General features: G+C 50.1%; 2 protein-coding genes across 2 annotated transcripts; one reads left to right on the forward strand and one right to left on the reverse strand.

Annotated features, from left to right (window-relative positions):
• Window positions 1–15,521: 15,521 nt before the first annotated feature.
• Window positions 15,522–19,893, reverse strand: SMAC4_08101 (uncharacterized protein). The gene is made up of 6 exons (XM_066090745.1): window positions 19,540–19,893; window positions 19,354–19,455; window positions 18,985–19,295; window positions 18,891–18,920; window positions 17,516–18,821; window positions 15,522–17,460 (listed from the first exon to the last, which is right to left on the reverse strand). Exons 1-6 carry the CDS (start codon window positions 19,627–19,629, stop codon window positions 15,997–15,999), a joined length of 3,303 nt encoding a protein of 1,100 aa, XP_065946893.1. The 5' UTR covers window positions 19,630–19,893; the 3' UTR covers window positions 15,522–15,996.
• A 278-nt stretch (window positions 19,894–20,171) lies between these two features.
• Window positions 20,172–22,006, forward strand: SMAC4_08100 (uncharacterized protein). Its single transcript, XM_003347160.2, has 2 exons — window positions 20,172–20,641; window positions 20,702–22,006. Exons 1-2 carry the CDS (start codon window positions 20,186–20,188, stop codon window positions 21,848–21,850), a joined length of 1,605 nt encoding a protein of 534 aa, XP_003347208.2. The 5' UTR covers window positions 20,172–20,185; the 3' UTR covers window positions 21,851–22,006.
• The last annotated feature ends 568 nt before the right edge of the window (window positions 22,007–22,574 follow it).

The following is a 22,574-nucleotide window of genomic DNA, read 5'->3' on the forward strand; positions in this document are numbered from 1 at the left end:
CTCCTCAAAGAGACGTCTTTAGACTGCCGCGTAAGTATCCTCGGCTCGTCCCATCGACCTGTCATAATACCTGCTGCAGCGAGTGTCAAAGATCTCCGAAGGACACGACACTCGCAGGGAAAAAAGGCCGGATCAGATCGAGGAACAAGGCAGACAGACAACCCAGCCAGACCGGACCACCACCCTACTCTCTCGTCTTCTCACCAACCAAGAAGTAGTCCGCCAGACACATACACAGAAAGCTGACACTGCAGGAGTGACAGTGACAACGGTGACGGTGACACAGCAAGGCTCGTGGCCGCCGCCGCCTTCTCCGTCGCCGCCACCTCTACTACCAGTAGCAGACTTCCTTCGTTCGTTCGTCCGCCGAGAACCCTTCTCCAGCTTTGCCAGAAGACAGGCGAGCTGTTGTGAATCTGACATACACATCTCGACGTGCCAGCGCACCCCGTTCACGTCGCACGATCGTCAGCATGCCTATGGTGCGGGAGATCTCCAATGCCTTGTATAAGCACTTCTTGTACCCGGACCCGTATGCGAGCCAGACTGCCCAAGACTTTTGCTGGCCAGTTGTTGAAGCGCTCCCAGCTGCCCGCTAAACGTCATCCCGTCCATGAGCGCACTGAATTGGCGGTGAACATACAGCCTTCAAAGCTCGGCGGCAAGCTGGGTTCCTGCAGTGGCATACATGATCCCGTACGTATGATGGCCACGAACGATACGGTCGAGAAGTCGAACGAGGGAGACAACAGCCGTTGAAGCCTCAGTTATCGAAACCGCGATCGACAATGAATCGCCTGGCGACAAGCAGTACTTAGTTTGGTAACTCATTGCGGCATTTCCCTCCCAGACGCTCTCCGAGCGGCCGATATCATAGCTCCAACAGAAATATCATGAAAACAGTAGCGCCACACACAAGCTATCGGAGGACTGTCTTTTCCCCTAAGCAAGTCCATCCGGATTCGTCCTTGTACATTTTCGTGGAAAGGAAACACGAAGCCTCTTTAGCGGCAGAGACCCGTGAAGCATCTGTCGATACCCACGATGGCGTACCCAGTGACAGGCAAGGGGGGTAATGCCAGGCACCCACACACACAGAAAAGAGGTTCTAAATGGTTCGCCCGCTGAAGGCCCGTCAGACATGTATGTTTCTGTGTGTGGGATCGCGGGATCGGAATACGGTTGGTGTCTGCATGGAGGCTCAGCAACGGTTTTGCTTGCTTGCTTCCTTCCGCTCCTTCATGTGTGTTGGCGTTGCCGCTAGTGATGCCTGCGAGGTCAAATGGGAGAAAAGAAATGATCCGTGATCCGATCCATCACGAGAGCTACCAGCTTTTGTTCGGAAGATTTTCATCCCCCCGCTGGAAGGCAGGGTGGGATTGAATGGAAGCTCTTTCGTTGCTTCCGTTCGGGAATAAGGCATGTTGCCAATGTTGCCCCCCACGCAACGTAGGTCTTAAAAAGTGGCCGCCTCCCAACGTGCCGAGAAGTGAAAAGGGAAAGTGGACGAAAATGACATAGATTGAGGTATGCCCATGGCAGAAACAGAAGACAGGTCAAACATACTGTAGGAGAAAGGGCAATGAGAATAGGTGGGTCGATCCCGCTTCCGAAGATCGCCATAGAAAAACTCCCAAGCTGCAGGGGTTTCTGGATCGAGTGCTGCTGTCAAGGCCATCATAAAATGATGCCGAGTGGACGTGAAGCATCCAACCAACCAAACAAAGAGGGAATATGTGCTGTGTACACACATCCCCCTTTCCGGAGTATGGAAACCAAAACGCTCCATTTCGCAGTCGAGTACCTTACCCGACCACCAACCTCAGGAGCCCTGACGGGGGGCACGGCGCATGCGAATACTGTGTTGTTGGTCAGAGTGACCCAACGCCGCGGGAACACAGTATTTTCTCGTCGGGGTCCCAATTCAACTTTGCCTAGACACACGTTGTCAAGTTTGTTGAACCGGGTCCATGCTGGGCAAGTACCACAGAGAAACGTAACTTCTGAGCAGAAATCGCCTTGTTGGAACGGTTCAAGACTGCCTCCCTGGTTGCGAAACTGACGAGGTCCAATCTTCAGAAGACGTTCCGTTCTTCTTTCCTGGTTACAAAACGGTTAGCCGCGTGCACTAAACATGGAGCAATCAGCTGGGGCAAAAGTAACACAAGAAGAGGCATGCGGCGCTCTCTTCCGTCCTGACACGAATGCAACCGCGACCGCCTTCCTGGTCGATACAAGATTTTGGACCCTGGGAGTCCATGGGAGTCCACGGGTCAAGCCCGTACCTTGGCCAGACGATTTCTCCCCTTCATGTGCACACAAGCATCCGTCTTGTCCACCCTATTGTGTCCCGAGCGCAGAGAACCGTGGGGATGATTCCATGTCGGAGGAACCGTTCTCGAGTTTCAGCCGTTCCCAAACAGCTTTCGCTGCCTTGACTTGTTCAACGTCGGTTTGCAGATTATACGATGCTACACAGGCACACAGGCGAGAGGCTTTGTCCCCCCGACGAGCCATGGAAGCTTTTCTGTGTTCGTCGTCAAAGGATGGCTGGACTGGCCCCCATTTGGAAATCTTGTGCGCCCCAAAGGGAAAGCGTTTCGTGACAGTCTGTCATTGATGTGTCAGTCACACAAACGGTGCTGTCGGGCACTCGGAGATCTGGACCTGCCTGCTTGCCTACCTGCCATATCTGCCTTCTTTCACATAGCTGCGGTGAGGCGCCAACGGATTGCATGCAGTTTTCCATAGGAGCTTTTTAACGCAGATTGCTTTGGCCGTTCTGGGCTCGGCCCCGGGCTGGGGGTCGTTGTTCAATCCCTTACTGAAATGACACGGAAATCACCGTATACACTCACTGACAACCTGTCCATAACCCCTTTCCCCCTGTGTACCAGGACCGCCTCAGTTGTTCCCAAAGGTTTACGGCGTCTACATGGTAAGAACAAGTCGAAGTCCATTGTCGCACGCATGAGTTTTCGGTTTTTGGCTGATTGTTTCCCAAAGTATGGTAACTCCGTCATGCCATGCCGAAGGACGAACTGCTTTCCTAGACTGTGAAGGGCTTAGCTTTATACCCTCATCTAATATCAGGGAGATTGCCAGGGGGTAATTGTTGATGATCAACGATCGCTGACCCACGTGCGGTGGAATGTGAATCAGCATTAGTTGTGCTCCACTGCCTGACCATAGCCCATGGCCCCATAAGCTTACCTTGCCCTTGGCCCATTATCATATCAAACAAGCATACACAAAGGCGTTGTTTCCAGTCCTCAGGGGATGCCACCTAGAAAATACATGACCGTCAACGTGACAATGGGAGGAGTGGGCATAGTGGTGAAGAATGTCTGACCTGATGCGAAAGCAAACTGGCAAGCAATAGCAGTCCTCACACCTTCAACAGCGACTAAAGTCTAGCCAGGTGTAAGCCCAAACTATTGTTGAAACAACTTGAGGGTGTAACGTTGAACGTTTATGGGACATGCTGCCTTGTTGTTTGATCTTGATTTGGTTACCGTTTCCGCCAGGCAGCCCAATTGGGTGAACCACATGTCTTGACGGTGTGTGTATCTTTTCGAACCAGGCATTCATACGTTTCGTTCTGACCGAAGTGATTCCGAGCCAGGTAGGTATATCATTGACATAATGTTTTGGACTTGTTTCTGAAACTGGGTTAACGGGTCTCGCTTCCAGAAAACATGAGGACGGTAACCCCAGGGACGGAAAAGTTCACACGTCAGGTTATGATACCCGGGGACCAGTAATACGTACCAATACGCGCAGGTACAGTACGGAATGCTCCGTACGGAAGGACTAGTATTGGTACCGGTATACGTCTTACTACCGACAGGCGGATATCTAGCATCGCATGGCCTAGCGAGCGGGACGTTACGACCCTGCTAGCAGTCCACTGCGTGCTACTTGCCCTAATAAGGCACTTGACGTGCCTCTGACCGATAATGACACAGGGAAGGAGGTTGTTAATCGTACCATGGATTCGTCATCCAACATGGGGGTGCTATCCTTTGTGATGGATGCCGTCGCATTCGGATCAGTACCTACAGCAGCAGAGGTTAGGTATAACAGCGGGAAGGAAGGTATACTAAGCAAAAATTACTTGACTTGTTAGATGTCAGGGTGGTGATCAAGGTTACCTTGACTGATCCTCGACCTGTATAGAGTTGCAGACAGCTAACGGGTTGATGCTTCGTTCAGTAGGTGTGAACCTGGGTATTGGGAGGCACAAGAGGCAAGAGATGACAGGTTCTCCCACTGATGATTGATTGCGTCTGCTGGCGGCGGTCATGTTTGACAAGTGACAGGCGCCAAGATCTTGCAAAGATACCCTTACGCAGCCAATGTGCTACTGCTACCCTGTCTACCGTCTCCCTGTCAGTATCTCCTGTGTCAGTCAGTGGGTATGAGCAGGGCTCAGGTGCGGAAGTGTGAACCGTTTTCAGATGTCCTGGCCCGAAATCTCCCTCCACACTCATGTGGGCGTGTGGGGATGGGACATGACATGCTGGTTGGACATGAGTCTCTGTTGTCTTTCCTTTGATGCTCTCATTGTTCGGAACTCTCCCGTCTTCTTTTTGCGCGGTACCTGTCTGGGTCGTTGGTTATCGCATCGATGTCTCCTCGAGCTCGGTTCTTTCCGCAGCTGACAGCTAACCGGTCGTTGCGACTGGCTCAGCTCGGTGAATCATGGATGCGATCCGAAGACGAACGGAACCAATGACCGAAGGACGAAATGGCACCTCTGCTTGGGCCATGGTTCCCCACTGGCAGCCGAGGTCTCGAACCAGGCCTTGGCGAGGGACTTGAAGGTTATCTGATGAACCGGGGTCAGCCAGCATCAGACATGGAGCGACATGAGACGGACAGGGCAAAGGGATGGAGCAAATGGTCCCGACACTCTCGACGTGTTCGAGCGCTCGACACTGACAGCAACACATCATTTTCTCAGTAGGGATCCCTGGACTCTCCCGGAAGGAGAAACATGCGCCGCCCCGGGCCTTCATCTCAGTCTTGGAACCCCGGCCCGTTCCCTCTGTCCAGTGTTCGGCCAGTCCCAAAACGCCTAAACGACGCGAAGGTCGCCGATGTCGACGGATCCAGCCAACGACGTGCCGAGCTAGGTACGAATCAGGTTACCAACGTCTCCGCCTACCCCAGGTGCCCACGACGCCTAAATGAAGCTCGGGCCACCCAAGAAAGCCATAACCACGACAACGACGGCGGCGCAAAGAAATTGTCAGACGGACTGACGAGTGACAACACCCAAAAGCTCCAAATGACAACCCCCAAATTGGCCAGCAATTGAGCAGGCCAGGGGAAACCGAAGTGGGGGTTCCGATGATCTTCCAGCAGTCAGCAATCTCGCCCACGCGAACGCCTTGATGGTGTACATACCTCTACCCTCCCATCACTCGGCCTGGTGGTGAAGGTGACAGCCAAGGCTGGGGAATACGGCAAAACGAAGCACCGAAGCTGGAAGCGAGCGAGCTCGGCGGGCGAACGAGTCGTGCACAACCCGCAACATGCAACTTGGGCGACAAGCGCGGAGCAGAGAGGTGGGTAACCGTGTGTGGTCGAGTGCGGCAATTGGGAGAGGATGGGGGGTTGTGAAGTTTGACTTGACTGGCCTGGTGCCAGGAAGTGACCACAACGCCCGCCCACGTTCCACTTCACACCGAGAAGGAGCGGGATCCTGACAATGGGACTACCTATGGGACTGCTATTATCATGATGGTCCACCCAAATATGTCGGTCGTCGAGTCAAATTCTGTCCATCCCGCACCTTCCCCTGGTCACAACTCACAAAAGGTTTCTGTTCCTCGTCCCTCGTCCCTGCCCCGTTCCCCGGGAAGGCCCTTGCGAGTCACGGCTGTCAAAAGATGCTTGAATGGAAAGTGTGGTGGACGGTGGTAAGATAGCGATGTGGTGTATGGTACCTAACAGCGGTACTGTACTATTGGTATCGTATGTACGATACTCAATACGGACGATCGATACTGCCTGCAACAGCATCACTCCTCTTAATCCTCTCTATCATCACCTTCCAAGTCATCTTGGCACATATCAGCCGTTCCCATACAGGCCAGTTCTAACGGATTCTTGAACTTCTACCACCAGAAAGTTGGGCAAATCACACGGCAAGATCAACAAATGCCCCAACAGCAAACAGGCACACATCGTTTCTTTCGATACATACCACTAACACAAAGTGATCGAAACAATGGAAACAATGGAAACAACGGAAACAATGGAAACTGGGAAAGAGCAAGGACATGTGCTCTATGCACTGCAGTCACGGTCATGTATGTACGCAGTACCTGTACCTACCTGCCACTTCCACTTTGCGGATCCCCCCCTTCATCCACCCAACACCCCCAGTCCAACCGCGAAGAAAAGAAGGTGCGAAGCGGAGCCCCAGCGGCTTTCCCAGCAGGGTTGTGCCTTGATGCAGCTGTCATGTTTCTTATTAGTGTGGAGTAAACTGGAGTTGATCTAGGAAAGATGCGGAGGCTGGAGCGGTTTTGGCGAATGGCATGCTTCCTGATGCTCATCATTAGCCGTGGTTTTCGTTCCTGTCGGTCGTTCCTGACCACGGGCAGACTGACTTTGGATCATTAGTACTGCCGTTAAGTTTCCTACCAAGGTTTTTTTTCTTCCAAATACCGTCCACTCACTGCCCTTCATAGGCTCACCAGAGTTGCGCCGAGTGAGCAAGGAAAGAAAGGAGGAAGATGGACCGAAGAGATGAGGGCCGACCCCCCGGGCGAGGAGCGAACATCCGGATCAGCAAGAGCGAGCGAGTACAGTATATCGCGCAAGAGTCATGGGGCTACTAGTATTACTGCATTACCGGTCGGGTTTTTCGTGCCATGGCACTGGATCGTTTTCGGGTTCTACCGACCCGCTCTTCGGACTTTGTCTGTTGTTTGGAGTTGAGGAAGAAGACAGAACAGGGCCTGGATGAACCGACCGAGCTTCGCCCTCTCATCTCGAGCACCTCCCGTCTACACATTCGAGACATTACGCCATCTTTCAGGTTCTTACGAGGAAGTACCTCCCGTCATGAACGGTCTCTCCCGTCTATATCCCACCCATGGCATAGGGTCTGTGGGTCCCATTCAATGCAACTGCTGCCGGCCGGCGACTGGCACCTGCTCCTCTGGGCTTCTCGGTACCCAAGTATTTCATGGTGGTAACTGCTAAGGGGTGGGATGTGCAACCCTTTCCTTGGCTCTAATCCACAGCGATCCCTTTTCTCCAGGACCCCTCCCATCTATGGAACCTTTGCCCAATGTAACATCATCGGCCACCCAGGCTCCCAGGCCTATCGAGTTCCGGTTGGAGTGTGATTGACGGAATCCCATCACCATGGGAAGGTGGTCCTTGCAAATCACAAAGGCTGGAGAGGAAGAAATCGGGCTCCTGGTTCGCCGCTGTGGTTCCATCGAGGTCGAGGTCGAGGTCGTTTGGACAATTACTGAGGTATCAAGGCATAGGTGACAGCCAAGTACGTTATGTATGCGCCTGGAAGCACCTCATATGCACAGACATGCTGCGACAATGACACTTTTAACGCTTGTTTGACACTTGACATTTTGACACTGCCGCTCACACGCCCTGACTGACTGACAATTGACAGATCATGATGCGAAAAACAGCTCACAGTTGAACAACGAAAAGGAAAGTCCCGCTTGCCCTGCCAAACAATGGGGTAGGTATGGATGGGGAAACGCAAATGGCGCTGCGTTCCTACGCTTGCGTGGAATAGCGTGTGGTTCGTGTGGTTCAAACTTTCCCTTTCCCCAGTTCGTTGTGGGCAACATCAACGTCTACCTTGTCGGCTGTTCGTTGTCGTGGCCGGTAGTCGATTCCCGCTGCCGTCGTCGTCCGCCTCGCTTCTAATTCGGCTCCGGCTCGCTCTTCACTACTGTCATCGATGGCCCATCAATCTACTACACTACGGCGGCAGCAATGACATTTGACATTGGCACCGCAGCAAATCTACCTACCACATCGGGCCACTTGAGTTCTGTACCGTCCGTCCGTCATTTTCTTTCGTTACCATCTATCTTACTGCGTTGGTGTCAGATCTCTTCGGCTCATTAGGTCTGGGTGAGATCGCACTGTACGGGCTTTGATCGCTGGGAGGTTACTAGTGTGCTGTTTAGCCTGGGCGCTCGCTCCTTTCTGTCCTTTATAATCTTCCCAGTGTTTTGCTTTTTTCATCTTCTTAGATCGGGAAGCTTTTCCGCCGTGAGATCACTGTGACAGATCGAATAGCTGGGGAATACCTACAGTACCTAGCTCTTGCTGGGTTCAGTGTTGATTTCCTCCCCCCCTGGGTTGCTGGGAATAATCTTATTATGCAGGGATCTATGCTTTTCCTTTTCTTTCCCCCCTTCCTTCCTCTAGTCCAGTCCTGCATTCCTCCTCTTGCTGTTTCTGCTGGGCTTTGTTATCTTTCTTTTGCCCCTTCAATACATCTTGTAGTCTTCATTTCTTACCTTGCGCTTTCAAATACGTAATGCAGACTGTGACGGTATCTTACGTTTCACTACTGCGTTTTCACATGCCCGTAACGTAAATTACGTTCTGGTTTCTTAAACTCCGTGTTGCATCAGTCTGTCAACATCGTCGCTAGCGCACCTAAATCAATCTTACAGCACAATCTCGAGAGAGTGCTCACATAACCCAACCTCTTTATATAAGCTTGCTTACTCAAATGGATATGCTAAGACAAGCTCTACATTATGAAAAGATTCTTATTTCACCTACGCCTCTTAACTTACATTTCTTTTTTCTATAGAGAAATAATAAATTACTTACTAAAATTTCTCTATAAAGAAATGATCAACCGCTTATTCAAACTTTTTTAATATACTTTTAAATTACCTTGTATTTTTTTAAAAACGTCTGATAATAATATTAGAACTGGCTTTTTAACTATTAATATTAAATTTAGTTTAATTAAGTAGAATAAAATAGCGTTTACTAAATCATTAATAATAAATATTTTAGCGCCAGTGAATGACAAAGCTGTTGAATTTAATATATTGAATAAATTGAAAGATATTGTCACAGGTTAACATTGGCTATATAGGATGCATTCCGAGTTCTATCTTGCAAGTAGAACATCATCCCATCTTTTGTAGGTTTGGCCGTCTGGGCATATGCACCCTAGCCTATTATAATTATAAATAATATTCTACTAATAATATTTTAATAGTTAGGCGTAAATAATTATAGAGATTTAGAATTGCAAGTCTTACAAGGAGGCAAAAGTATAAAGTAAATTTATTTAGTATATACTATAAATGAATAGTTATATAATATTTTTAATGAATTCTTATTTTTCATTATATTTAACGCTTATTAAACTTTTATAGAAAATTATCAACTGTCACGAAATGCACTCGGGTGCCTCTTTTAGAACAAATAATATAAGACCACTTGAGCGACTGAATAGCTTTGATTACTTGTATCTTTTTGGAACATAGCCTAGTGGTGTAGTGGTTGGCCAGCACCATGATAAATAGTATTTATTTAAATAATTTATTATTTCTCTATAGCAAAACTTACAATTATTATAATTTAGAGCATATTCAGAAAATATTCTAAAAGTAATTTAAGAAAAGTTAGAAAGGGACTAGGGAAAGTCTACTTCTATAGCGAAATTTGTTATTCTTTCTCTATAGAAAACAATGAGAAGTAAATAGTATTATCGCTAATAAGTTATGACAGGCTGGGGTGCACATGCTCAGACGGCCAAACCTACAAAAGATAGGATGATGTTCTGCTTGCAAGGCAAAACTCGGAATGCACACTATATAGCCAATGTCAACCTGTGACATAAGTAAAACAATGCACACTATATAGCCAATGTCAACCTGTGACATAAGTAAAACAATAAAGATTTAATTTGTTATATTGTTGTGTGATTTTTATAGTGTTTTATACTGTTTAAAATCCTAACTGAAGATTTATTAAAGTAACTCCTTACAAATAAGTATTGTAATAACTGTATTAAATTTTTGTTTTTATAAATCAAATCAATTTCGTACGTGAATGTACGGACTATAAGGTTAGCGAGTTTGTGTAATAGGGTCGGGTCGTTTGACTACTCATTTCGAAAAGGTATAGTGAGGATACAATGGGGAATGAGGCGCTGGACGGAAAGACCTGTGTGACTTTCCCAGACAATATGTCACAGGATTACCTGTGACTAGCACATCACGTGCATGGGCACGTGCGCTGGTCCCAGCTCTGGGCATGCCTTCGTGCCTTGCCCCATATCGCCAGACCGGCGCACACCTCTCTCTTTCCGTCCTCGTACAACTACGCATATCCAATCTACCCCCTAACCTTGGCCTTGCCCCGTGATACAATATGGAGATGGAGGGAAAAAAAAAAAAAGGAAAAAAAAAGCCTTCAAACTCAGCTCCGTTCACATCCAGATGACAACTATCCCGTCCTTTGAAGAGATGGTAACAGTTACTTGTCGACTTCAGATGAATGCGCCCCTATGGTACATTTTATTCTGTTCCTGGCAGAAAGCAGAGCCGAGAGGAGAAACACACAAAAAAGAAAGGACATCAGGTATCCGTTCTCATTCATCAAGACATATTTGCCAGTCCTAAAAAGGAAGTTAACTGAACACAGGAAACAATACCCGGCTGCACTTGCCTCACTGTATGTAGTGTACGCGCACCGGCCGGTGAGAACCGAATCACCTTGCCAAAGCCGGCCCTAGTGGGACTGTGAGATCCAAGCTCCCAGGAAAACAAATAACTGATTGGGATTGATGGGGGGAACGGACGGACGGGCTGGCACATGCAGCCAGCAGCAAGCAGGCTCGAAAAAAAAATGTCCGGTGATCAATCATTCGTCAACCACAAGGCTTTTCCTGGGAAGGGTAAGGAAAAAGCAAACATCTTTTTCGCTCTCACAGTGCTGATGCTCACTCGTGAGGAGGGAGTCAGTAGCAGTGGAGTGGTGGAGTGGGGCCAGAGGAAATGGAGGGGAAGATTGAAAGGACGGTGGGAAAAGAAAAGAAGCAAACTGAGAGAGAAGGATCGCTCGGTGAGCAATGTGCCGTAAGAAAAAAAAAAAAAGGAAAAAAGAATGAAAGAAAAAGCAACAGAGAGATTTGGAATCTAGTTCGAATCGGCGCCAAGCTTCTATTTCTACTACGAAAACCAACCACTACGAACCGAAACCAGCAGCTGCCATGAGGTTATCACCAATCCATCCAATCGCTCTCCTGTACCCAAGCCTTTTGGCGAAGGTGCAATATTCTGTTTTAAGGGTTGAGGTAGCATTCAAAGTGCATTCACCGTTCACATGGGCATGGTTGAAGGTCTGTTCGTTCGCGGTCTGGACCTGACGCCTCACGTCTTGGAACTTGGGGGTTTTGCTTTTTTTTTCCCTCTTCTGTCCCTCACTCCTCCTCACGATGCGTTTGGGTATGGTGGTGGTGCTACTTTGTTCGAGGTTAGGTTCGATAGCACATCATGAAATGTGAATTGGAGTCGTCGTAGTAAATAACCCGACTCGACCGGCCACCGGCATACACTACCCATCGCATCAGAGGACGATGGATGGGCAAAGCAAAGCAGAGCAAGCAATGTCGAAATGTGAATGCTGGCAGAGAATTTGTCTGAATCGAATGCTACGATGCCCATCATTGTAGTGTAGCGTTGTTGGATGCCCGGTTGAGGTTATGCCGATGTTTTCCCAACGACCTGGCGAGCGGGTGCCTGCCATGTCCAAAAGAAAAGGCAAAGGAAGAAGTGCAGAAGGAAGAATACTAATCCGGCGGCCCCTCAACCGGGAAACTCTTTGGTTACCTTTTTAGTTGCCATAAGGTTACCTTTAGCAGATGCCCAGAGGAGGAAGGACGGGACGTGATTGGCCAGTGCGGAAACAAACATGATTGGATCTATATCGTGGCGTTTCCCCAAACCGCCGGGGTGAGAAGAAAATGGTTCGATGGTGACGGCCCGGATGGGATTTCTTGAATCGATCGGATTTCATGGCACACATTCTTGAGATTCACATTCGACCTTGTGAGATGACCATGAGCAAGGACGATGGTCGGATCACTTTACTACATAGCTGTGTTTGTGATATGGTGATGACGCTTATGGCGGACTCGCCTTTTTGAGGCGGGCAGAATGACGCTGATTCTGACACAGCACGTCTCAACAACTACAACAACAACAATGGAGGCAACACTCGACCAAGAACAATGGTTAGTTCCTGACGTATTGGTTCTGGGTGGCACAGCTTTTGAGACAGAAGCGGGTTAGGTTAGTGGTTTTTGTTTTCGATAACCGAAACAACCCATCTCCTTCCGTTCGTTCGTTTCTCGATCCGTGGGGAATACATACCTGGTCTCGGCACAAACTTTTTGTCTTATATCACGGACCCATTTGCCCGGATCGGCGAGTTCAGGGTATTCGAGGCAGGGCAACAGGCATGGCAATGAGTGGCAGGGCAAATGCAGGCTCATCGTCCCCGAGTCCCCAACTCTCCCAAACTCACCCAACCAACTGAACGGACTTATGTCTGTCTCACCTTGACGTGCATCTGTTGGCACTTTTTGGCACTTAACTTGCCTTCCATGTCATTCCTTCATCTTAACCGCGCAACCGCGCAGCAATGAGGGAATGGCTCATATGGGTGTAACTACGGCGTAGGTGTAGTGTAGTATGCGTGGCAGTAGCAAAGAAGCAAGAAGCAAGCGCTTACCCACTCGCTCTGCCACTGTATCATCAGTCATTTCTCAAACAACTACTAGGTAGGTAGTCCAAATATTATCCCACATGGCGTCCGTCCGTCCGTCCGACCGACCGACCGGTCCGTTGGCTAGTTCACGGCCGGAAAGCCCGATCCGAGGGGGAGGAGAACCCCCTCTCTATAGCCTTGCCGTCCAGCTGCTTAGTGCATAAACAGGGTAGTCCGCGCCTTGTGTGTGATGACAAGGATGACCGGAAGGTGGGAGGACTGGCGTTCGCAGGCAAAACAGTCTCCGTTACTTTCCGAGCAATCGGGGTGACTGTTGCTACCACTGCATCGACACTGGATGGGTTGTGGGGTGGTGATGGTTGTCCGTTGGTGGTGATGGTGGTGTTGAAACCTTTGGCATGCCATGCCAGGGTCCCCTTCTTTCTGTATACATTTTGCTGCTTTTTCCTGCTTCTATTGCTTGCTTCGGGTTGACGGTGGCGTTGGCAGGTCCCCGGAAAATGGAATGCGCCCTGCGGCCTGACCAGGGGTTTGGACACTGGTAGACTGGCAACTGGATAGGCTACATTACCCTTCAAAGCCAGGTTTCTGATTCAGTGGTAACGTATCCTTCTTTCTTTTCTTTAGTAATAGACAGTCCGTCATGGCAGGCCGATCGCGAAAGATGGAACGCTTGTCGTTGCGGTCGTTGCTTTTAATCGACGACTGGAGTTGGCAATCCAATGTTTGGCAGTGGTGGCGGTGCTCTGCCGAGAAAATCGGACCATAATGATGGTAAGATCATGGCAGCGATGACGGACTCGGCAGACGGGAGTAATATGAACCACGGCACCGGAACGGCGTGCTGCCGATTAGCATCTCAACACAGTCCGAAAGAGATCGAGGTGGAGTTGACCTGGAAGAGATAACTGCGACTGGGACTAGAGGTGGGAATGTGCTGTGCTCGGAGGAAACTTCCATCCACATGCTATTTCGTTACGGAGCGGCACGGCCAGGCAGGGGAGACAGGAGGGCCATCGCTGCCCAGGGAGAGAAGAAAAAGAAAAACGGCGTTTTACACAGCTGAGATTCCCAACTCCCAATATTATCAGGAGAGGAAGGTAACGCCGTGATAGACGCTGTCTCAACTCTCATCGACTGGATATGTCCATGACTAGTCATGTCAACTGGAAGACACGAAAGGTCAGTATCTGTCAAAGAACCCTGTCAGCCTGTCAACGCATGTCTGTCACTCATGTGGATATTTGGGCAAGCGTAATCTCGTGTAGACATGTCTAAGGGACGGCTTGTCAACTTCGCATAAGGAAGGATGCTACCCGAGAAGTTGACAGGTCATCTTGACTCACGGATCGGATCTTTCCTCTTGCCCTCTCCTCTCCTTCACTAGACCACAAACAGAGCAAGCACTCTAGATCTTGCTCCTTCCCTTTGAAGGGGGTTTCTGCTTGCGTGATATTGGCTAGTGGGAAGGAGCAGGTCATGGGATCCTTGAGTTGAGGGGAGGAGAGAGAACGGGGTAGCTTCGTTCCCATTGTTTCAGCGACCGGTCGAGTATCGTATACACTCCATACCATACCGGTATTGACTGAAACTTTGCCTGCCGTCTTCAGAAATGGGATGGATGGGTTTCTGTGGCTGTATCGGTTGACGAGCTGAGAGCATGCTGCTGCCGCAAACAACAAGTTGAGTGGTGATGATTGTATGTCTTCGTGGGGGGACAAGTGATCAGCGACTGATGTACTGCAGGTCACGTTAAAACTTTGGCATCTCACCAACCTGTAGGCCCGTGATCATCGCCGTGGTGTTGCCTTATTGTTGCTGTTGCCTAGCTGGCTGCCAGGTAGGCGCAGTTAATCTGAGGATAGGCGCATATTTCTTTGCCACACCGAGTGGGTGAGGCAAGCGTTACTGAACGTGAATGGGAAGACAATATTGATGCTGTTCTTGTCCGGTTCATGATGGTACAGAGAGTGTATGTGGCAGAGGTCGACCTGTTCACGATGACCAAAGACTTCCCTTGACTGAGCAACATTGAACGACGATCTACAAGTGACACTCCCATTTCACTCTCTGTTGGTTTTTCTTGCGAGCTACGCTACTCTCATGTACTCACACTCGCTATATAGAGGTACACACTGAGTAGGGAGAGGAGTTAAGGAATGATCGACACAACAAATGGGATTCACACAGTCAGTGTAGATGAGGCTTTGTCTGTCGATCGCAACGGGCTGACTAGGCATCAATTCTGGCCCACAACTTTACCCCATCCAACCTCATCTGCCAACGCTCATCGAGATTTCAGGATGTGCGAAAGCAAGTATCTGTGTGAACAAGTACATTTGGGCTCCAATACCCCCTCCACCCACGCACACTTTCTTCGTGAACAGGTTGACCACCATCTTCTTCACAACTCACCCGTCATGCACGAACAGGTACACCACCTCCTGCATCTCCCATCATTGCAGGACACTATCCCCTGGGAAGATAACCGGGCAGTAACACCGTATGTAGCTACCAGTCTACCAAGACGACACTACCCATGCAGTGTAAGTTGACGAGTCATGGTTCAGTTAATGAAAAGACGATACGAGGAAACCGGATCTCGCTGTCCTGCTGTTCCCCGTCGTTACATGACCACGCATCACCTTGATTGTAACTGTTTGTCTGCTAGAAAAGCAAAGCTGGAGTTTCAAAAAGATAGATCCCATCGACTGAGTGTGACCAGTCATTCACTCAGACACTGATCCGTGAAGTGGCGGGTAGTGTCTCCAAAAGCCAGAGGTAGGTACCGTTCAAGTTGGAACTATGTTTGAGTATGTACCAAATCCCCATCACTCTGCTGTTACCACCGGGTGTGACCGTAATGAGCTTTTGGTCATAAGAGATACAAACGCTGGTGGAGCGTGTGAAGGGTGTGAAATAAATCATAAAGGTGGATGAGTCGTGACGATACCGTTTTGGAAAGTGACAGTGACCAAAGAGGGTCGGGTAAGATTCACTCTGGTTGAAAGTGAAGTAAAGGCACTGCAAAGCCTATTATAGCTGAAGCAGGAACAGACAATTCCAGATGCCTCTACGCAACAGTCTTTGGGATGAATTTGTGAAACCAATGACGAAGATGCCAGATGGCTTGATGTGAACTGAATCAACCAACATACTTCCCTCGAAATGACCCGAAACTCAGAATATCCATCACTCTAACCAAGAAAAGAAAACACACTGTTCTCACCTTCATCGTCCACCACCTCTCAATCTCTCCCACAACGGTAACTGGGTTCTCTTCTTCGCCTTCTTTGACCTGCTTTCAACACCAGTCCCCGTTTCAGCTCGTCCTTCCCCATAGCTACTCATCCCACTCTCATCCTGCTGCCACTCCGGCGGCATTGGTGACACAGTCCCACTAGTAGCCATCCCCATGCCACTAGCAACCCCAACCCCTTGCCAACTCTCAGAGATAGGGTCGACCCCATCATAGTAATTATCGTTGTAGTTATCCATGGAACCACCTTGGTCATAAGAGTCGACCTTTCCTGAAGGGTATGCGTATGGCGTTGAACCGAGCGCCGCATCGCCACCATATTGATGATAACCGGAAGAGTCTGCAGTAAACGCAGGGTCTTGGTTCATCAGACCCAAGCCCAAGCCACTTGCTTCGCGCATCTTCTGCAGCCCACTGACCAAAGGCTCTACTAGTTGTGCTTTGTCATATCCTCCTTGAAACTGGTTGCTAGAAGCTCGTGCCGTGTCTGTGTCCGCGGTTGCACTGAAAGGCGGAGGAGGTGGTGACTGCTGCGGTGAAACAGACTCGTCGCCCACATTGTCGGTTTGAGTAGTGGTCGATGGGCCATCGTCGCTCTCTCGACTTCCCAGAGTGTGGCCCTCAACACTAGCACTAGCACCAGCACGCCTTTCATGCTCGCCTCTCATAGCCACCGCCTTCCTCCACAGCGCCGGAAACCTCGCCTGCAGCTCCATCTCCAGGTCTTTCTGCCTCTGATCCACCGCCCGAGCCCTCTCCTCTCTCTTAGCCGGGCCCAGCTCAGTAATCCGCCTCCCTCCAAGCCCTTCGCCGCTTTCGTTAAACTCTTTAAGCCACTCTTCATACTCCCTGTTTCTCCTCTGTCTTTGTTCTTCTTCAGTCGCATGGTGGTTCAAGGCTTGATCGGAGTCAGGGACACTCTTCCACTTGCTGCCCGTGATCCACTTAACAAAACTATCCGCAAACTCCCTATAATGACCCTTCAAGATGAAACACTGGCCCTTCCAGCCCTTTCCACAGAATTGGGCCAGTAACGCGTTGGCGACGGGGCACTCCCAGTCAAATTCTATGTTCCGATCGTAGATTACGACACAGCGGGACTGGTACCAGCCGTTGAAGGAATGACGGGAGGAAACGTCGGTGAAGGTGTCTTCGATCATCTCGAGCGAGGCATGCTGGATGAAGGAGACGGGGCAGCGGAGGTTTATGGCGGAAGAGATGTGGGACCTTTCGAAGTCAACGGAGGAACGGAGATCTAGTAAGAGGATGGCGCCGCGGTTGGGATAGATGGAAAGGATGGTGTTGAGGTGGCCTGGGAGGATCATGCGAGCGGTGCCGTCTTTGCTGGCAGGAGTCTGGCGTGCGGAATTGCGGTGGTGGAGGCCCTGGAGGTTGAGGGTTGTTTGTTCGTGCTGCCGGCGGTGGTCGAACCAGAGCTGATACATCATGTCAGTATGTAAAGCCTAGATATTACAGGGTATAGTGACCTACACCAATTGTGTTTGGATCTGCGTTTAATGTGGAGGAAAGGAGGCCGATAATTGCTTCACTAGGTTGCGGGTCCTTCCGGAAACAATCCTCCAAGTGGGCGATCGTCTCCCGACTCAAGTCTGGGGCCTGATGTGTAGGGTCGATAACGTGCTCCAGTGGCCAGGCTGGTGTGCTTGCTAGGTTGTCGGTGGCCATTGTCAACGAAATAGCACTACAGGATGCGGCCGGCAAGTCTGATGGACTGGACAGAGACGGGTCAGGCGATGATGACATGACAGCTCCAGCCAGTTGTTCCCCCATATAACTCAGCACGGAGGGCCGAGAAACCAATTCTTGTCTAGGTTGTTGCATTTCGCGTGTTCCAAAACTGCCAGATTGTCTGTATGTACGTGCTTGAGCATCAGTTCGGTGAGTGTCTTCGGGGTGATTTGTAGTCATCTCGGACATCAAAGACTCCGTATCAGCATCCATCGCCTGGTTCTCCTCCTCCTCCTCGTTCCTGGCCGTTACTTCGTTTTCTGGTGGTAACTTTGTCGTGCCCGATTCACGTAAAAGGTTGTTGGACCTGATGAAAGCTATGAAGGAACATGCTGGGTCATCCGGGAGAAGATCCCAAACCATAATAGGCAAGGAAAGGAGAAGCAATGTCGAATGGCTTTTGAAGACTCCTTGAACTTTGACGTATTTGGCAATGGCTGGAAAGCCGGCTAACCACTGCTCCCAAGCGTTGAGATCCAATCGCTGGTCTTCTTCGAGCGCCAAGGAGATCATGACATGGGGCTCGTCCTCGTTTGGCTCACTGGTCATGGGAACAGACAAGCTGGGCAGCGATGGATAGGTTGATCGTGATGACACTCCCCAGTCATCCTGTCGTGGACTAGAAACGAGATGGTGCTGCTGATACGGTGATAGTGAGCGTCTAGATTCCGGAACAAGTCGACCAATTTCTATGCTTGGTGCTTTGTGGTTGGACGTCATCATGAAATGCACAGGCGTTGACCTGGATTCAAAATGTTTGCCATTGATAAGAACTGGCCTCGGATGCTTTAGACGTGCGAGAATCTCAGCATGTAGCATGGCAGCCGAGAACACCCTATGCCTCCATTCCTGAAGAACTTCGATCAAGGCATTGGTGAAAGAATATCGGCCGGGGTTTGGGGCAATGGCGTCCCAGCTCGAAGCGGAAATGGTTTCGGTAATACTTTGACCACTTGGGAAGGTAGCACTAGCTGCTCCTGCACAGCAGTCGAGAAGGATCAGGACATCGGATGGGGTTCTTTCGAGGAGTGTCTGAATAGCGGACCATCTATATGGCATAATGAGTAAGGTAAGCTCGCCCAAGAGAAATCATAGTCGATGGAAGATGGTGACTCACTGTAGCCATGGAGAGTTTGGATTTCGTGTCCTGATGGAAAGAGTAAGCATTAAAAGACCGTTCACGTAGGGTACTGTATATGAAGAGCACTTACGCGCACCACGCACTTTGACGCGAGTCATCAATCCGGGCATGGCCTCCATAGTAGACGACAAAAAGTGTCTTCTGGCCCTCGTGTTGTTTGATCATGTCGCCGATTTTGAGCATTAGCTCAAGATGGGAATTCTCAGTGGGGATGGCGAAGATGTCGGTATCATAACGGTAGTCTTCTCGAAAACACTTTTCCAGGTCCTCCAGTTCAGGAAGCACAAACAAGTCATCGCAGGCCCAGTGAAGAAACAGAGCTTGGACTTTTGAGTACCGTTGGTGGGAAGATGCAGTCGTGGGAAATGCTCGATTGGCCGACTGACGGGCAAAATCAGTTTGGGATTGGAGGCTAGACCAGGTAGTTGTATGGACATACATTTTCGAGAGCTTGAGCAAAAGTCTCAAGATGTCTGACATGGTAACTAACACGACTGACATCGTGAGTTGCTGGGTTACATGATTCGCTGGCTGACCCGTACTAAGTATGTTAGACCCTTTGTTTAGAAGCATTGGGCTGGTGTTTCCTGTGACAGTCCAACCAAAGAAACGAGCGTCAACATACGGCCGAGTCAGAATAACTCATAAAGTCATTTTCACTATGGCGCGGCTGCCGGGTACGAATAGGGATAAATGCTGGAGTCGAAGAGTCCATTTGAACAAAACGTAGAAAAATTAGGCTCTAAAGACCAGACTTGGACCCAAGGTCGAGACGCAAGGGTCTTGGACTGTCTCAATGGCCGATGGGTGGTTCGTGATATGGTGATGTGATGGTGTAAAGGTGACATTAAAGTCAAAGAGATCCGCTTGATGGCCTCAAAAGTAAACACAACATAAGGGGCCAAGAGGTGCCCTTTTTGGATGCTAATGGAAGTCTTGTCCATGTTAAAAGTCGTAGTGCGGCTGTGTTTGGGTTGAAGGAGGACAAGCATAGGTAGGACAGCCACTGATGGTGGCCGGGGGGTGACGGTCACAGTTTAGGTTTAGCCCAAGGTGATCTGGGGGCGGTGGGGCTTAGGTATTGAGGCTGCCCCAGACTGACCGAGCCATTATGGACCAATCGGAGCGTCTAGGTGTCCCAAACGGGATCGCTTCACGAAGAATTGAAGCACAGACCATGCAGGTGTTCCTCCAGGCGGGCGATGGCGGGCGGGGAGACGTGGACAGTGGAGCTGGACGGAGGAGCTGTTGACAGCTAGTGGAGGTTGTTGATGGCCCGCTATCGTCACCCAATTCCAGGTCTACTATCTTCAACAATCGTCACGACATCAACAACACCCAGACGCAGTTGCTACATCCACTGGCCCATCATGAGAGAGCGCATCACCTTTGTCCAGAAGCAGGGCAACTCGATCGAACCCACAACACTCAAGATCAAGAGCGGTGTCCTCAATGGCCCAGAGATCCAAGCTGCCCGTGAAGACAGACTCACCATTGCAGTCGATGAGCTACCAACAGACCTCCAAGCGCTCTTGGGCACAGCTCATGAGCTTCACATCCGATACGTCAGCTCTCAACCATATGAGGCCATCACCCCTTTGTTAGCTAGGCTGCCGCCTGGCTTCCATCTGTTCTACACCCCGGCAAGGGAAGCGGAGGCCACTTCCTCGGCACTTTGCCTTACCCTCAATAAGGTATTCGGAAATGTCCAATGTGAAACCCCACAGGTCAGTTTATTCCATTTCCCTTGCCTCGGAAAATAACGTTGGTGCTGACGTCTCTTATAGGAATCATTTACGACTCTGCCACGGGACCGTTTTACTCACTCAGCTGCCTATCAATACTACCAGCAGTCGGTAGACTTCTCCCCATTTATTGAATACGCCAAACAGAAGCTATGTTCATCTGTCAAAGATCAATCCTGCGCAATCAGAGTCGATTCCTTAGCAGAAGCAAGCACGCTGGACATCTCATATGATGCCATCTCCCATGCCGTCAAGCTGACTGCAGCATGGCCCTACCAGAAACGAGAGGTGCATGCGACATCCCGTCCACAGGCACGGACCGAGGTAGGAGTCTTGAACTCTGACCGTCCAGGACATCTCGAGCCTCACGAGGTGGGAATCTCGGGTCTTCTCACCGTGCTGGGACAAGATGAGAAGCCGTCGGCGACAATGTTTGCCTTTGCCTCTCGACATCGCGATGCCGAGTCGAGCTTCTCCGCCGAGCTTTTGGAGCCCACCGGTCTTCACCCTACCCTTCAACTCAAACTTGAGTCCAACAAACCACCTACTGAGGATGCCTACTGCTCACCACACGCCTACTTCACCCTTCCCAAGACCATCTTTGCCGACAGACATCAACTATCAGATGACCTCTTTCTGACTTCGAAGAATCTGACCGGCCTACGCTACATCTCTCAGCCCGTAGACCTTGAAGCGCCTGAATATGTCGAGAAGCGCTGGGGTTCTGCGCTTCTTCTGGAACTTTCCGCTCCTGAACATGAGAAATCAGAGTCTTGGACGGCACAAGTCCCCTTACATCTGCGTTACCTATCTCCCGCCGAAGGAGGCGATACCGACATTGAAGTTCCATACCCGGCTGTGTTCTGGGCCTGCGCCGCTGAGGAGGGCACCAAGTTCCCTAACAATCCGTTTGAGAAAGTCAACCTCGGCTACGACGGCCTATTCGGCCCAAGGACGGTCTTCTGGCATGTTGAGCCCCGCCCGGAAATTGGCAGCCAGCTGACCAACACCATCAAAGTGCCGGTCTTGGATACAGACAAGGCGGAGTGGGTAAGCGGCGGCACCGGGCTAGCAGTACTCCTTGGCTTTGCCTGGATTGTGTGGAAGTTGTTTGGTGTGCTTTCAAAGTCTGGGTACCAAAGCCAACCAGCTCAAGCTACGGAAGCTTCAAAGACCAAGAAGAAGCAGTAATGACCAAGAGTGGGATGAGGCGAACAGGCGACGGGCACAGGAGATAATGTAATATTCAAACCATTTAATGTAAGTCATGCTAGCAAATTCGAGGCTGACTGCAGTCAAACTACGCCCTGCTATTTTCGTTCTGGATCCCGCGCTGGACAAAGTGGGAGAACAGATTTGGTGGGTGACGTGTAAGCCGAGTGGCTTGTTCCAAGGTTCCTTTGCACCTCGTAACTGCCTTTTCACTTCTATGCTTTATGGAAAGTCAGATACACTAGATTCCTAGCGAGGCCTTCTCTACCATCAACCTCCAGAGCCTTCCTCTTTCCTTCACTCGTAATCCCCTTATCTGTCGGAATTTCCAGTCAATCATCACCTTTCTTTTGAAAAGTACTCAGATTGCACCGCAGAGGTGGTACTGCACTCTTTGGCTTCTTTCCACTTGTCAACACACACTAACACCCAAACACAAAATGGAACACCCCCACGCTGAATGAAGCCCTCTGCAGCCGAGAAGGACAGAACAGGGATCATGACAGAGAAGTATCTCTTCTACCCCACATTTGGCTGCTCTTCTATAGCTTCCAAGGCCAAAAAGACCAATGACGTCGTGTCCCTCTGTTCTCGGGAGGCGTCTACACCACCCTTACCCAGTGCGCGTGTGAACTACGTGTAGTGACCTCTGAATTATCTCACCCAAGTGGCTCAAGTCAGCTGTGGAATGCCAGCATATCTC

This window comes from Sordaria macrospora, chromosome 4 (genome assembly GCF_033870435.1).
Source record: "Sordaria macrospora chromosome 4, complete sequence".
Classification (NCBI taxonomy): domain Eukaryota; kingdom Fungi; phylum Ascomycota; class Sordariomycetes; order Sordariales; family Sordariaceae; genus Sordaria; species Sordaria macrospora.

Coding starts and splice junctions, on each gene's coding strand:
- SMAC4_08101 (XM_066090745.1), bottom strand. CDS start 19,629: ATGGACTCTTCGACTCCAGCATTTATCCCTATTCGTACCCGGCAGCCG. Junction 19,456..19,539: donor TGAGTTATTCTGACTCGGCC/GTATGTTGACGC, acceptor TAACATACTTAG/TACGGGTCAGCCAGCGAATC. Junction 18,822..18,890: donor CCAAACTCTCCATGGCTACA/GTGAGTCACCAT, acceptor TATGCCATATAG/ATGGTCCGCTATTCAGACAC.
- SMAC4_08100 (XM_003347160.2), top strand. CDS start 20,186: ATGGCCCGCTATCGTCACCCAATTCCAGGTCTACTATCTTCAACAATC. Junction 20,642..20,701: donor TCCAATGTGAAACCCCACAG/GTCAGTTTATTC, acceptor CGTCTCTTATAG/GAATCATTTACGACTCTGCC.